Source organism: Zalophus californianus, chromosome 7 (genome assembly GCF_009762305.2).
Source record: "Zalophus californianus isolate mZalCal1 chromosome 7, mZalCal1.pri.v2, whole genome shotgun sequence".
Taxonomy (NCBI): domain Eukaryota; kingdom Metazoa; phylum Chordata; class Mammalia; order Carnivora; family Otariidae; genus Zalophus; species Zalophus californianus.
Genome location: NC_045601.1, coordinates 113189953 through 113206426, shown reverse-complemented (window position 1 = coordinate 113206426; position 16474 = coordinate 113189953). Strand labels below are relative to the sequence as shown.

General features: G+C 40.1%; 2 protein-coding genes across 3 annotated transcripts in view; one reads left to right on the top strand and one right to left on the bottom strand.

The window, feature by feature from the left end:
• Positions 1-10855, bottom strand: part of LOC113927989 (translation initiation factor IF-2) — a 41069-nt gene extending 30214 nt beyond the window's left edge. Inside the window, exons 1-2 of the mRNA XM_027604091.2 lie at positions 10812-10855; positions 9295-9421 (exon numbers count right to left, since the gene is read on the bottom strand). Of these exons, the coding sequence (XP_027459892.2) occupies positions 9295-9421; positions 10812-10855 (171 nt within the window). The remainder of the gene's footprint in view (positions 1-9294; positions 9422-10811) is intronic.
• Positions 9367-16474, top strand: part of CMTR1 (cap methyltransferase 1) — a 48102-nt gene continuing 40994 nt past the window's right edge. The window contains exons 1-2 of one of the 2 annotated variants that reach the window (XM_027602440.2): positions 9367-9560; positions 11519-11656. In XM_027602440.2, coding sequence (XP_027458241.1) covers positions 11524-11656 — 133 coding nt within the window. In that variant the 5' untranslated portion in view covers positions 9367-9560; positions 11519-11523. Of the gene's footprint in view, positions 9561-11508; positions 11657-16474 lie in introns of those variants that run through there. The other variant, XM_027602439.2, reaches the window with a different exon arrangement.

Genomic DNA, 16474 nt, shown 5'->3' with positions numbered 1-16474 from the left:
TTCTTAAAGTTTATAGCTTTAGAGTTTATGTTTAGATCAACGATCCATTTGGGTTTAATTTTTGTATAAAGTTGCAGTTTATTTCAAGATGATGATGATGATTTTGCATATGGGTATTTAATTGCTGTTCTAACACCCTCTTTTGAAAAGACAACCTTTTCTCCATTGAGCTGCCTTTGTCAAAAAGCAATTAGCCATGTTTGTATGAGTCCATTTATGACCTTTATATTCTGTTCCATTGATTATGTGTCTATGTCTTTACCATCACTACACTGCCTTGATCACTGAAGCTTTATAATAAGTCTTAAAATCATGGAGTATGAACTCTCCACGTTTCTTCTTCTTTTTTGAGACTGTTTTTGGCTATCCAAATTTCTTTGCTTTTCCACATAAATTTTAAAATCAATGTGTGTGTGTATATATACACACACACACACACACACACACACACACACACACACACATATATATATATATATATATATATATATATATATATATATATACACTCCTGCTGGAATTTTTATTGGAATTCCTCTAAATCAATAGATCATTTAAGAATAATTGACATCTTAATTATACAGAGTCATCCAGTCCATGAATGTGGCATTTCCCTTTACATAGGTTGTCTTTGATTTATTGCATCAGTACCTTATAGCTGTTTTTTTTTCTAAAGACATACCTTGAACAAGTTTTGTTAGAATATTTAATTTTCTTGAAGCTTGTAGATGATGTTTTTAAAAATATGATGTCCAATTGTTAATTGCTAGCACATAGGAATGTCAATTTATATCTGTTGACATTGAATTCTGCAAACTTAAAAAACTCACTTATTAATTCTAGGAACTTTTTTGTAGCTTCTTTGGGATTATCTTTTAGATATTGTGTTGTGTGTGAATAAGATCCTCTTCTTCCTTCCTTTCCAATCATATGTCTTTTTTCTCCTGCCCTATTACATTGGCTAGGACTTCCAGTATGATTTGAATATGTCTGGTGAGAGTGTTTATCCTTGCCTTGTTTTTGACCTCAGATAAAAAAATTCAGATCTTTACTGTTAATTAGGATAAATAACATATAATTACATATCACTACATTATATTATGATAATTAATATATGTATATATATCCTTTTTAAATTAATTTTTTAAAGATTTTATTTATTTATTTGACAGAGAGAGAGACACAGCGAGACAGGGAACACAAGCAGGGGGAGTGGGAGAGGGAGAAGCAGCCTTCCCGCGGAGCAAGGAGCCCAATGCGGGGCTCCATCCCAGGACCCTGGGATCATGACCTGAGCCAAAGGCAGATGCTTAATGACTGAGCCACCCAGGCGCCCCTAAATTAATTTTTAATAATAAATGACTGCTGAATTTTGTTAAATAGTTTTTGTATCAATTGCTATCATGAGGTTTGATTTTTAAGTCTGTTAATATGATGGATTACATTGATTGACTTTTAAATATTTAATTAGTGTTGTATTCCTGGGATAAACCCTACTTGGGCATGGAGTAGAATTTTTGTTATATACGTTGCTGGATTTGAGTTGCTAGTATTTTGGTTAGGATGTTTGTTTCTAATTTTCATGAGGGATGTTGATCTGCAATTTTCTTTTCTTCTACTGTCTTTAGCTCATTTTGGTATCAGGCAGTGTTCTTTCTTCTTTTATTTTCTGGAAGAGATTGTGTAGAACTGATGTAATTTCTTCTTTATATGTTTCGAAGAACTCAACAGTGAAGCCATCTGGACCTCAATTTTATTTTGAAGTTTTTTTTTTTTTAAATAAAACTATGAAGTCAATTTCTTTAACAGACATAGAACTATTTCAGTATCTATTTCTTCTTGGGTAAGTTTTGGTAGTTTGTAGTTTTTAAGGAATTGGTTGATATCGATTGGTCCATTTACATGTGTAGAGATGTTCTTACTATTCCCTTATGTTTCTAATGTCTGCAAGGTCTATAAAGATACTCCCTTTCTCATTTCTGGTAAAAGAAATTTATACCTTCTTTTTTTCTTGGTCAGTATGGCAAAAATATTATTAATTTTACTAATCTTTTCAAAGAACCAGCTTTTAGGCTTAAGGGTTTTTTGTTGTTGTTCTTGCTCTTTTTTTTTTTTTTTTTGAGAGAGAGGGTGGGAGGGGCAGAGAAAATCTTAAGCAGGATCCCTGCTGAGCGCAGAGCCTGTGACGCAGGGCTTGATATCATGACCCTGAAATCATGACCTGAGCCCAAATGAAGAGTAGGATGCTTAACTGACAGCCACCCAGGTGCTCCTCAAAGAACCAGCTTTTAATTTCTTTTTTTTTTCTGTTTTGAATTCATTGATTTTTGTTTTTATTTTTATTATGTCCTTCTTCTGCTTACTTTAAGTTTATTTGCTCTTCTTTTTCTATTTTCTTAAAGTGGAAGCTTTGTTTTTTTTATTGCAGTTTTTCTTCTTTTCTGATATGTGCATTAAATGCATTATTTGCAATTTACCTGGATGCATGGTTTAGCTGCATCCTGGAAATTATTTTATGTTTTATTTTTATTTTGTTCAAAATACTCTTTAATGAGATTTCTTTTTGACCCATAGGTCATTTAGAATAATTAAAATAACTACCAAGTATTTGGAGATTTTTCAGTTATCTTTCTGTTACTGATTTCTACTTTAATGTTACAGAGAGAACTTACTTTTTATGACTTCTATTATTTTAAGTTTATTCAGTTTTGTTTAATGATACGGAATATGGTTTATCTTGGTGCACATGTGTACTTGAAAGTGTATTCCACTGTCGTTGGATGAAGTATTCTCTAAGTGTTTGTTAGATCCAGTTGGTTGATGAAGTTGTTCAGTTTTTCTATATTTTTGCTGATTTTTGTCTCCTGTCCCACTGATTACTGAGAAATCAAGTCACCAACCATAATTGTGGAGTTGTTCATTTTTCCTTTCATTTCCATCTGTCTTCACTTTTATTTTGAAGCTCTGTTACATACATACATATTTAAGATTGTTATATCTTCTTGATGAATTTATCCCTTTACCATTGTGCAATGTCTTTATTTATTTATTTACTATTGAGACAGTGTGTGTGTGTGTGTGTGTGTGTGTGTGTGCGCGCGCGTACGTGTGTGTGCATGCGCAAAGCGCGTGCAGGGAGGGGCAGAGGGAAAGGGAAAGGCAGAGAATCTCAAGCACTTCACACTCAGCACAGAGCCTGATGTGGGGCTCAATCTCAGGACCCTGAGATCATGACCTGAGCCAAAATCAAGAGTTGGATCCATAACCAACTGAGCCACCCAGGTGCCCCATGCAATGTCTCTCTTTATTCCTGATAATTTTCCTCACTCTGAAGTCCACTTTGACTGATATTATTATAGATCTTTCAGCTTTCTTTTGGTCAGTGTTTGCTTGGCATATCATTTCTCGATTCTTTTAATTTTAACTGACCCTTATATTTAGTGAATTATTATAGATAGTGTATAAGTTGGTTCTTGATTCTTTTATCCTTTATGACAGTCTTTGTCTTCTAATTGATGTGTTTAGACCATTGAGACTAAATACAATTATTGATATATTTGGCTATATAGGTCTACCATTTTATTATTTATATCTGTTTGTTCTGTTTTCCATACCTCTGTCTCCCCTCTCTTGACTTTTTTGGATTATTTGAAATTTTAAAAGATTCCATTTTATGAGCGACATGTCAGTCAGAGAAAGACAATTATATGGTTTCATTCATATGTGGAATTTAAGAAACAAAACAGATGATCATAGGGGAAGGGAAGGAAAAATAAAATAAGATGAAATCAGAGAGGGAGACAAATCATAAGAGACTTTTAATTATAGGAAACCAACAGGGTTGCTGGAAGGGAAGGGGGTGGAGGGATGGGGTAACTGGGTGACGGGTATTAAGGAGGGCATGTGATGTACTTAGCACTGGGTGTTATGCAACGGATGAATAATTGAACTCTACATCTGAAACTAATGATACACTATGTTAACTAATTGAATTTAAACAAAATAAATTATAAAAGTAAAAAAATTCCATTTTAATTGATATAGTGAGTTTTTGACTTTATCTCGGTGTATACTTTAAAAAATTCATATTATTTATTAAGTAAGAAATAAAAATACATCCTCTCAAGATACTTCTGACTTTGTTTTCTGATTAAGTGACAGTTATGAATTTGGCAGGGAATATAAGACAGAGAACTCTGAATGTAATTTATTTACTGTTTTTCATTTGCTTATTCCCAAAATGGATTTGAGGCAACCTTTACTGGTGCTATACATTTCTTTGTGTGGATTCAATTTACTGTCTAGTGTCCTTTCCTTCAGCTTGAAGGATTCATTTCAGTATTTCTTGTAAGGCAAGTCTGATAATAACAAATTCTGCTTTTGTTTATCTGGGAATGTCTCAATTTCTTCTTTATGACCCCCACCCCCCCAGTTTGTTTTTGTTGCTATTTTTTTTAAGTTTTGCTGGATATAGAATTCTTGGTTGACCGTATTTTTCTTTAAGCATTTTGAATATGTCATCCTATTGCCCTTTGGCCTCCATGATTTCTGATGCGAAGTCAGCTGTTAATCTTATTGAGGCGACCTTATGACCCCGTTTAACCTTAGTTGCCTCCTAAAAGCCTTATCTCCAGATGCAGTCACATTGGGAGTTAGAGCTTCAATATATGAATTTTACAGAGGAAAATCAGTCCATAATAAGCACCAATAGTGAAATTTTCATGTCAGTTATTGTACTTTTCAGTGCTGGAATTTCTACTTTGTCCTTTTTAAAACATAATTTCTATCTCTTTATTGATGTTCTCTATTTGGTGAGACACTTCCCTCACACTTTCTTTTAATTCTTTGGACATAGTTTCCTTTAATTCTTTGAACATATTATAATAGATGATTTAAAGTCATTGTCTACTAGGTTCAACTTTTGGGCATTCACTGGTAGAGTTTCTACTAGCTGCTTCTTCCTCCCCCCCGCCTTGAATGAGTCATACTTTATCATTTCTTTGTGTGTTGAAAACTGAATGTTTAAAATAATGTGACACCCCCCCCCCCACTAGTTTGGTTTTGTTGCTATTTTTTAGTGATTTTCCTGAATTAATTCTGTAAAGTTTGCATTCGTTGTCATGGATGGCCACTGAAGTCTCTGCCTGGTTAGTTTAATGATCAGCTAATGACCAGACAGATTTCCTTAAATGCCTGGAACCAATAAATCTCCTAGCCTTTGTCAAGGTTGGTGTGTGCATGTTGGGGTATGGCTTCAGTGCTCTGACAGGCAGTTTACAACTAACTCTGCCTTTATCCTCACTCCCTGCTTGTGCAGAACGTCACAGTAGGTCAGAGGTGAGAGATTAGGGCCTTCTCAGGTTTTTCCTAGGCACATGAACAGCCTTGCATATTCCTGTAGCCTTCTAGATACCTAGGAATATTCTAGGGCTTTTTAGAGACCCCTTTGGGCAACTCATTCTCACATATTTTATTTTCAGTTTTTGTTAGCTCCAACTGGTAATGCTTTTCACTGATTATTTTTGATAGTGCTTTGCAAATAGAACTGTTTGCACAGAGTAACCTCTGAGTCAGATAAAATGAAGACATGCTCTGAGAATGGAATTTTTCAGCAAGCCACCAGATAGTTAAAATAGAGATAATTCACTAGGAGGTGGGGCTTTGGAGAAGCTCCAAACCCGTTTGGTCCTGTCAATTGTTGCTAGATTGCTGGTTTTCATAGCTACCATAGTTGTGATGTGGTTGGTTTTCAAGTCTACCACTTGATAGTCGTAGATGAGCCGGTGATAAGGGGATAGGATTGGGGCAAGTTAAAATGCCACAAAATTCATTGTTCTTACTGAAATCATTTTTCCTGAGGAAACCCTCCTTCCACTGTTGCAAGTCTTTGGTTAATTTCCAAAGTTCTAAAAAAAATTGATTTTGACAAATTTGCCTGTGTTTTCTTTGCTTTTAGGAGGACTATTTTTAGAGGTCCTTATGACGCCATTCCAGAAGTTGGAATTCCTAAATCTTTTTTAAGGGGTTGCTCTAGGGATTACAATATGTGTACTTAACTTTTCACGGTCTATTTAGAATTAATATATTACAACCTTTGTTGGAATATAGAAACCTTGCCACCTTATAGGTTATTTTGCCCTCCCCCATTTATGTTATAATTGCCATACATAGAATACATCTACATCCATTGGAAACTCCATCAGACAATGTCATATTTTTTGCTTTCAACTCTCATGTGAATTTTAAAGAACTTAAAAGAAAAAAAGAGTTTATGGTATTTACCTAAATATTTGCCATTTTATCATTCTTACTCCATTCCTGACATTTCTTTTTTTTTTTTTTAAAGATTTTATTCATTTGTTCGTGAGAGACGAGAGAGAGAGAGAGAGAGAGAGAGAGAGAGAGAGAGAGTGAAGCAGGCTCCCAAGGAGCAGGGAGCCCAATGTGGGACTCGATCCCAGGACCCTGGGATCATGACCTGAGCCGAAGGCAGACGCTTAACCATCTGAGCCACCCAGGCACCCTATTCCTGACATTTCTGATGTGAAATTCACAGTTGCTCTAATTATTGTTTTTCTATATGTGAGACTGTTTTTCTCTGTTTTCAAGATATTTTCTTAGACTTTAGTTTTCAGCAGTTTGATTATGATGCATTTGGGAATAGATTTCTTTGAGTTTTTCTTGTTTGGAGAATGAGCTTCTGGATTCTATAAATTTATGTTTTTTTCCCCAATCATTTGGAAGTTTTCAGCCATTATTTCTTCAAATATTTTTTCTGCACCAAATATATTTTTTAAAGATTTTATTTAATTATTTTAGAGAGAGAGAGAGAGAGAGAGAGTGCACACTCACCCTCACATGCACAAGTGGAGGGGAGGGGCAGAGGGAGAGGGAGAAGTAGACTCCCCACTGAGTAAGGAGCCTGTAGTGGGGTTTGGTCACAGGACCCCAGGATCATGACCTGAGCCGAAGGTAGACGCTTAACTGATTGAGCCACCCAGGTGCCCCTGTTTTTCTTTTTATTATTGAGTGTTATATATTTTTTGGGTATAAGTCATTTGTCAGATATACGTATTGTGAATGTTTTTCTCTCAGTCTGTGGTTTGCCTATTCAATTGCGTAATGGTATCTTCTGATGATGAGTGAAGCCTTTTATTTTGATGAAGTCTATTTTAACAATTTTTTCTTCTGATTAATGCTCTTTGGGTCTTTTGTGAAAAACTTTGTCGGATACTCCAAGTCTGCAAGGATATTCTCCTATGTTTTCTTTTTTTTTTAACTTCCTTTTTCCCCTATTAGTAGAGATATAATTGACATACAGTATCAGTTTAAGGTGTATAACATAATGACTTGATATATGTATATATTGTGAAATGATTACCACAAATACATTAATATCATCACCTCACACAGTTATAATTTTTTTTGTGATGAGAACTTTTAAGATTTACTCTGTTGGTGACTTTCAAATATACAATACGTTATTGTTCACTGTAGTTGCCTAATATTTTCTATTACAAACTTTATCATTTTTGCTCTTATATTTAGGTCTGATCCATTTGATTTAATTTTGCATATGGTATAAGGTAGAAATCAACATTCATCTTTTCTCTATATATTTATCTAAGTGTTTCAGCACTATTCATTGATTTTACTCATATATATCAAAAACTAATTTTATCTTTAATTTTCCTATTTTTAAATGCATTGTTTAATGCTTTACACTAAAATTACAAAAAAATCACAAAATTTGTTAAATAATTATATTTCAATATAATTGATTTCCTTAGCGATTCTATATATTGTATTTTATGCCCTTCAAATTATTATTTTGAGAATGGGTCCATAAGCTTTAAGATTACCAAAGGTGTCCAAAACACACATATGTTAAGAACCCCTGGTGAGGTAGAAAAACATTTAGCTTTAGAATCATAGAGACCTAGGTTTAAATGCTCATTTGCTGCTTCCTAGCTCTGTGACCTTGGGCACATCACTTAACCTTAATTCATCTTTCATACTTCCACAGATTCAATAAATATCTACTGAGCACCTACTATCAGCCACTGTATTAAATCTTGTGGATCTTATGGATTTAATACAGACAGACAGAGATAACCTTTCCTGTACAAAGTTTACAACTGAGTGGGGGAGGCAAGTGAGTCAAGGGGTCATTACACAACACACTGAGATAAGTGCTTTGATATCAGAAGGACAAAGCTATGGGAACTCGGGGGTGGGATTGCCAACCCAGACTTGCAGAGTCCGGAAAGATTTCCAGATAAGGATGCTAAACACATCTCAGGGGTAAGTGGACATTAGCCAAGCAAAGAGGGAGAAGAGCTATCCAGGTAGGGGGGTGAACCCTTAAGAGACATGGGGATGGGGAGAAAGGACCAGTAACATAAGGCAGGACTGCAGACTGGGTCAGACTGAAGTTTTGTAGCCATCTAAAGACATTAACTTCACCCTAAGAGAAATGAAGAGTTTTAGTCATTGATAGGTTGTGACAGAATCAGAATAAATTTTTTGAATTTCTACACTACAGGCATCACCACTGGAAACAGGAACAATGATTTGGAGATTATTGGAGAAATCCTGTGGAGAGAAGGTGAGTGCATGGGTTGTGGCAATGGGGTGGAGAAGATGTATGGATTTGAGATTTGAGAAACAATTAGGTGGTAAATTCAGTGAAGCCTCATATTGGAGGCTTTGGGAAATGAGGGAGATGGGGCCATCTCAGATTTCCAGTTGGACCCACAGGATGAATGGTGGTGCCATTCACTGGAAAAAGAGCAGGCTTACAGGAAAACATAAAGTCAGATTTGGAATTTATGGGTGTGAAGTGACTGAATGAGGATGTTCAGCAGACTTTTTTGGCCATATTGGCCAGAAAATTGAAAGAGGGGTTTGGGATGGGAAACCATGTGTTTCCATATGGTAAGATGCCATAGGCAGCATTCCTTCTTCCTCCCGACCTTCGTTCAACATCTGTTGAAGATGTGTTATACGCAGGATGTTGGGGATACAGCAGTGAACACCACCATTAGGTTTCTGCGCTTAGCCAGTTCACCGTTTACCTCTCTCAACTTGCTCTTAATCTTTAAAAATGAAAATAATCATGAGATCAAGTGAAATGAGGTGATGTGACGACACCTGCTCTTTTAATTTTTATATTTGTTTCTCGTCCCTAGAGCGAGAAGAGAACTCGGTTATTTTTGCTTTGTATCCTTCCCCCTAGGCTCTTCCGCGCAGGCGCCCTGGACGGCCCTGGGTGGGGGTGGGGCGGGCCCGAACCTGTGTCTTCTTCCCCGGGGCCAGGACCCGGCCGCGCGGAGGGTGCGGGCTGCCCGTGACGTCATCAAGCTGCGCAGCCCGCAGGGCGGGACCCGAGCGCGACAGCGCGGCCGGCGGACCAGGCTGGCTGGTGGGGAAACGAAACTGAGGGAGGAGGCGGCGGCTCTGGCAGAGGCAGGGCCAGGCCTGGTGGCGGCGGCGGCGGCGGCAACGGCGGCCTGAGCCCCCCCTCTCCGCTCCCAGGCAGCTCACCCTCTCCCCTCAGCGTGAGTGCCGACGCGCGGCCTGGGGGGAGCGAGCGGGCGGGCGGGCGCGCGGGCTCAGCATCCCTCTCCCCTCCATCGCCGCCTCGGCCGCGCACCGGCGGTGGTGACCCTCGCCGCCCCTTCTCTCTCCCCCACTTCCTTCAATCCTCCCCCGCCCCCCACCTGCCCCTCCAGCTCCCGGCAGCCCGAGTTGCCGCCGACAAACGTCTCTGCGCACACATTCACACACTCACGTTGTTTTCAAATGAAAAGACTGGCCGGGAGACATAGGAGCTCATCTCCTCCCTCAGTGAATAAGTGCGAAACCCACACCCTGGGAGAAAAGGCTGGAGAGGGGATTTGAAGCCCTTTCTTGGGAGAGCAGCAGGTAGAACCAGGCCTTTTGCCTTCCACGTAGAAGTTCCCTGCCTGGGCACGTTCTCCTGGCCTGTGTGGGCCACTTGAGCGGGGCGCTGGTTAAGGTGTGCGGCCTTCCCTCTCGGGCCTCAATTCTTTTCAATGGAAAACGAGAGGGTTGGAGTAGATGATTTGCAAGGCCCGCATCTAAGGTGGTTTGGAGAGGAGCATCAGTATCTCCTGCCTTTCACACAATTTACTCTCCTTTTTTTGCACCCACCCCAACGCAGTCCACATTGAGTTTCCCGTGCTTGCAGTTTCCCAGAGTCGCTAAGAATCAGATGGCCCTTTTTGCTTTCGTTATGGGCCTTTTGGGGGGGCATTTAAAACGGTGGTTTAAAGTGGAACGTCGTTTTGCTTTCTCTTTGTTCAGGGTCCCCCGTTCTTCCCCAAGATAAATAACCCCTGCCTGTGGCTAGTAAGAGGCTGCCTCCTTAGTATATGATTATGCATTGGGTTGACTGCTCATCCTTGAGCTGTAGAGAAGTGAAACATGTGATTCAGGGTTTTGTGAGGTTGAGGGGATCAGTGGTATCTTTGCATTTCATTGCTCTCTTGCTGCTGTGATCCATGTGAAAAGTCTGTTTCCTGCCTCTGCACCTCCCCTTCCTCAAGGAATTGCAGCCCAGCTGGTCACCCACCTGTTTGCTCCTATGTTTTGAGTTCTTTCTCTTTTCTGAGTCTCCTTATAGCCCATCAGTTGTGTGTAAACCACACTGTATTCACTACTACTCTTGTGTAAACCACACTGTATTCACTACTACTCTTTAACTTGATCATTCCTTAAGGTTTCAGGATGTCATAATCACTTAATTCCCTCATTCCCCCCCCCATGCTTACTTCTCATGTACCTACCGATGGGCGTGGATGATGGTGACATGGTGCCTGATCGTCTCCATTTTTTCGTGGAGGTGTGTTCGTGTTGTTAAAATTATTTTTACACCAGAGTCCTATGATGTGGCTACCTCCAGTTTGAATAATTTTCCCACCCTTCTATTTTCTCAGTCCTGAGTCAACCACTTCCATTCCTTACTCTCATCAAAAACTGTCCCAATTCTTTAATGTTTTCAAACATCCTGAAATAAACCCAAACCAGTATTGTATCATATTATGTAATCTCTTATTTGGCAAAATAATAATGGTGATGGAGCTATCATTCTGGGATTGTCCCTTCACCTTGGATATATTGGTTGATACTCATTAGGTTTCATAATGAATGTCCAGTGTACGTTGTTGTCACACATGGCCATTGTTGCATGATAAGTATAGAATAATAAGTACCCAAGGCTTTTTCTCCCACTGCGGCTTGTAGAGTATCTGACATCAAGGCTCTTAGGCCTCTGGGTCTGTGAGCACCACACATTTTCCAGTAAAACTAACAGCTATTATTGAAGACTAGAGCTTGGCTAGCATCCTTCCTGGACCTCAATTTGAGGAAGAGGCTCTTCAAGTGCCGGCACTGGAAGCTGTTTGGAATTGCCAAATCCCATCCCACTGATGACTTATATTTTGGAATCCCTGCTCTGACAAGGGCAGCTGACTATCTGGGTTTATGGTTGCAGTAACAATGAGGAGGAGAAATGATCCAGAATGCACTGCCCCTATCAAGAAACAGAAGAAAAGAGTTGCAGAGCTTGCCCTGAACCTCAGTTCTACGTCTGATGACGAACCTCCCTCTTCCGTCAATCATGCAGCAAAAGGTATGCTTGCCCATGTGATGTGAGGCCGCTGGCCATCTGGTTATTTGAATCCCTGGTGCCTGAATTGGGCAGAACACAGTCTGCTGCCCCTTCAGGGAAATTAGGCAACTTCTACAGAGAGATGTTGACTATAGGCTGTCTTCCTTTCTGCCCATTCTACTAGGAATGGACAACTTGTTTTAAATAAAGAATTGGAATTTTTACAGTAGTGTCTTAGTTCTGTGGCTGGTCTTTCAGTAGGTGGCACTCTTTTACTGCCTTAAACCAGTTGGAAGTAGTGGTGAGCCCTGAGTGTCCTGTGCTCTTAATTGCTGTTAATGATCCTGGGGCTCTTTCACAGGGGATGGGCTCTTTGCTGCAGTGTTCTGGCCTAATTCCCCTCAGGTTTTTGCATTCTGTTTTCTCAATTCCCTCAACTGTTGTGATCAGAAACACCCAAATGAATTGGAGCATCCCTGTGTTCACTGTTGACATTAAGCTCAAAAGATTTCACTGATCTAGTTGGAACTAACAGTTTGATTTGCCTGTTTTTTAGGGTTATGGATGTACACAGTGTCCATAGGTGCCTTTCTGTGAAAGAAATTGTAGAATGCCTAGGAGCTTGCTTCAAATACTAAGCAATTAGAAGCAGCTTCATTTGCATTTACCTTGACTTGCCAGCTGTATTTATTTCCTAGGGCTGCTGGAGCAAAGTACCACAAACTGGGTGGCTTAAAACAACAGAAATTTATTCTCCATAGCTCTGGAGGCTACATGTCTGAAGTCCAGGTGTCAGCAGAGCCATGCTCCCTCTGAAGGCTCTTGCGAAGAATCCTTCCTTGCCTCTTCTAGCTTCTGGTGGTTGCTGGCAATCCTTGGTGTTCTTGGTTTATAACAGCATAACTCCAGTCTTTGCCTCTTGTCTTTCCTCTGTGTGTCGTCTGTTGCAAATTTTCCTTTTCTTAAAAGGGCAATCAGTCATTGAATCAGGGCCCACCCTAATCTAGTATTACATGATTTTAATTTGATTACATCTGCAAAAAGACCATATTTCCAAACATCATGTTCCCTGGTGCTGAGTGGACATAGCTTTTTGGAGGGACACTATTCAACCCGGTACACCAGCATGCATTTTGGAGCCTTTGCTGGATCACTGGTCAATTGGAATGAAATTTGGCAACAGATGGGTGACTGAAAGGTGTGAAGCATCCTTTGAGAGTGGTAGGAAATATGGTTTACAAGTGGTAGGCTAATTGAAGGGCAGGTACTCATCAGTTGCACTGAGAAGCTCGTTCAGAAAGGAGAAGCTTGACAGGCAGTACAGCTGAAGCATTTGGTGCAGCTGTGGTCCCGGCTGAATAAGAGACTCTCATAACCTTGTGTGTGGAGATATGAGTGCCTTTAAAGTTGTCACAGTGGATTCCAGGATAGCTGAGAAAGGCTGTATGTAATTGAGTTTCCTAAGTGGGAAGGCAAAAACATAGTGGCTGGTTCTAGGGACTGTTAAAGAAAGGGAGTTTTGCTTTTCACCTGGGATTTGAGCAGCTTGGTGAAGGTAGAGTCTCCTTAGGTAGAGCTCTGGTGTATTGGGAGAGATGGCCTATAAGGGAAAAAGGGAGAGCATGTCTGGGAGAATAAATGTACTCAGGTGCTGGAGGTATCTAGTTCTAAGTGGATCTCAGGGGGCATCTTCTTGGGGTAAAGAGAGGGTAACTGACAGGTAGAGGGAGACATATGGTTAAGGATCTTTTAAGGGAACCAGTCTGATTTAAATTTCAAGTTTTTAAAATTGACTGAATTGAGATTGTCCCCCCCCCCCCGCCACATTTCCCTTAATTATACCAAATAGCTTTAACCTTTTCTGGAAGTAGCACCATGTGATTCAGTTAGGATTGACTATGCTGTTGTGTGTACAGAATGGAAATCTAAATGGCCAATACCTTGCATTCATTTGGCAATATGCCACTTGGTACTTTTCTTTTTTTAGAGGGAATGAAAGAAAGAGGGAGGGAGGGGCAGAGGGAGAGAGAGACTCTTAAGCAGGCTCCACGCAGAGCCCAACATGGGGCTTGATCTCATGACCCTGAGATCATGACCTAAGCTGAAATCAAGAGTTGGACACTAAACCCACTGAGCCACCCAGGCGCCCCTGGTCCTTTTTCTTTTTCTGAAAATGAGGCAGGAGGCAGTGGCAAATAAACATTGCTAGATTTCCCTGTTTTAGCTTATTTTAGCTTTTTTGTTGTCATAAAAACTGAGGGCTGGAGTCTGGTGTCTTCATCAGCAAGATTGCTCTCTGTGCCACTCCCCCTCATCCCATACCTGGCATGGAATAAATGCTCAATAAGTATTTACTGAATAGAATTGATAGAAGGCAATAGTAGGGGGCGCCTGGGTGGCTCAGTCTTTGAGCTTCTGCCTTCAGCTCAGGTCATGATCCCAGGGTCCTGGGATGGAGCCCTGCATCGGGCTCCCTGCTCAGCAGGAGGCTTGTTTCTCCCTCTCCCACTCCCCCGCTTGTATTCCCTCTCTCGTTGACTCTCTCTCTGTCAAATAAATAAAAAATCTTAAAAAAAAAAGGCAACAGTATCTTTTCCAAGAAGCTTAAAATTCTTCACCTCTTTCATTTTGCTTATCCCTCCTCTATTCTACAGAAGATCATTTCATTAAGTACTTACTTAGCATTTATATCATCTCTGTTCTGAATTGGCTTTTCTTTCTTTTTTTAAAAAATTTTATTTATTTGAGAGAGGAGCACACGAGCTGGCGGGGAGGGGTAGAGGGGCGGAGGGAGAGAGAGAAGCAGACACCCCGCTGAGCAGAGAGCCCGATGCTGGGCTTGATCCTAGGACCCTGGGATCCTGACCTGAGCTGAAGGCAGATGCTTAACCGACTGAGCCACCCAGGTGCCCCCTGAATTGGCTTTTCTTAGGCGTCCCCTGGACAGTGTGCCCTGGTAATTTACTGTCTCACCAGAAGCTGTGTATCTGCTGAGATTTATATGCAGCTTTCCTAGTCCAGTCATTGCATTAAAGCAAATGTGTTTCCTTTTGTTTCAACCACTTCTACCTGGATGTACTGTTGAACAGATGATTGAAAAATGCTCTTTAGGGTACAAATAGAAAAACAAAAAAATAGTAGTTACTATTTCTGTCTTTCTGGGCCTTATTTGTGCTTTCTCTACTAGATCAGTGTGATGACTCATTAATAGATCTGTTTAGTTTAATCAGTTTGTTTATTTTACTTTATTGACAAGGTAAGTGCATTGCCAGGTCAGAGATTGACATTTGACCAGAGTAAAGAAAAAAAGGAATGTTGTTGTAATGGCCGCTGTGGCATCATGTGTTCTTTTGAGTATTTTAAGAGTATTTTGAAGGCATTTTTAAGCCTAAATCAACTCTCGGAAATTTGCTATTAAATAACAACCTTTTGAAGTAAAAAGGGGCAGATAGAGGTCATTTTGTTCTTTCTGGTTGTTTCTCTCAGGGAAACTGTGGTCTAGACTCCCAAGACCATTTCCTTTTCTCCTTAGCTGTGTATCCAGCGTGGACTCCTGGTCCTCCCACAGCATGTTGCTTTGGAAGTTGCCAGGCCCTTTTGCAGGCACCACACTAGTAGCGCCTTCCCCTCCACCAGGTTTAATTCTTCCCTAAATAGGCTATTCTCCCTGAAACACCATTGCTTTCCTGTCAGCCCAGATTCATGACCTTAATCAAAAACTTCCTTTATCGGTATCTGTTTAAATTGCTCTAACGAGTTACCATTTGTCTGGCATGAAGGAGATATTGAGTCTTTAAACAGGAATGAGTATATTCCACAGCAGTTGTTAAGCAGGATGTGTGGTATTTATTAAAATCCATAATTTATTCCTCTCTACCTGTGTGCTGCTCACCTTGGCCATTAGTGGTTGGAGCTGCCTCTCTGTATGTGCTGTCACTGTCATTTTTAATCTTGGCATGTTTGCCCTACTGTTGCCATGTAAAAAATTTTGCCTTGCTGTTCTGTTGCTATGTGAAAAATTTTGAACTTTTCATCTTTAAAAATGACTTAAGAGTAATGATTTCTATCAGGTGGAAAGGAAATCTTAAATGAAAACTCTAAATAATGTTTTGGGCTCTCTGTTAGGTTTTAGAAGGGGAGCTCCTGGAGAGGTAAATGAGAATGCCACCCAGCTTTGGCAAGTTCTTAATGAAATGAATCATTTTAATAGACTGACCTATTACTCCTGTTAATTTATATCTTCATTACAAAATTGTCTGCTCAGTGTTTGCTGAATTCTTATCAGTCTTGGGAGACGAAATGTCCCCTTTAGTTACTGCTGCAGCCATGACAGTTGTGTCCTTTCCATCTGAAAAGTGTGGCCCCAAAGGCCCGGGTGTGAAAATGGGCAGTGGCTGTGGCTGGCTGTGGGCATCAGGACTAGTCTAGGCAACTTTGTTTTAAATCATGTCAGGCTAAGAATTGGTCTTAAATACCACATGAAATAAAAGGGAAATAAGGCTTATCCAGCACACTTCTTGATCTCACAAAGAAATGCTTAGTAGGATGGTATTTTAGCTTCCATTGACCTCACTCTCAGAACCTGTATACACATGTACACTGGGTAGCACCTAGGGAAGGGGAATGGAGTGGAACAATCTCTGTCCCAGAGTCTGGTGCTGGTATTTTGCACCAGAGTCACCACTAATTTGCCTAATGAGCCCTCCACCCAAATTTGGTTCCCCCTGTCATTTTGGTCCAAGAATGGTATGAAGACAAAGAAAACAAAAGATTTCTGTTTGAGATCTGAGGGTGGTTTGTACCGTGCATGCCGAGGAATGATGCTCATACCATTGATGA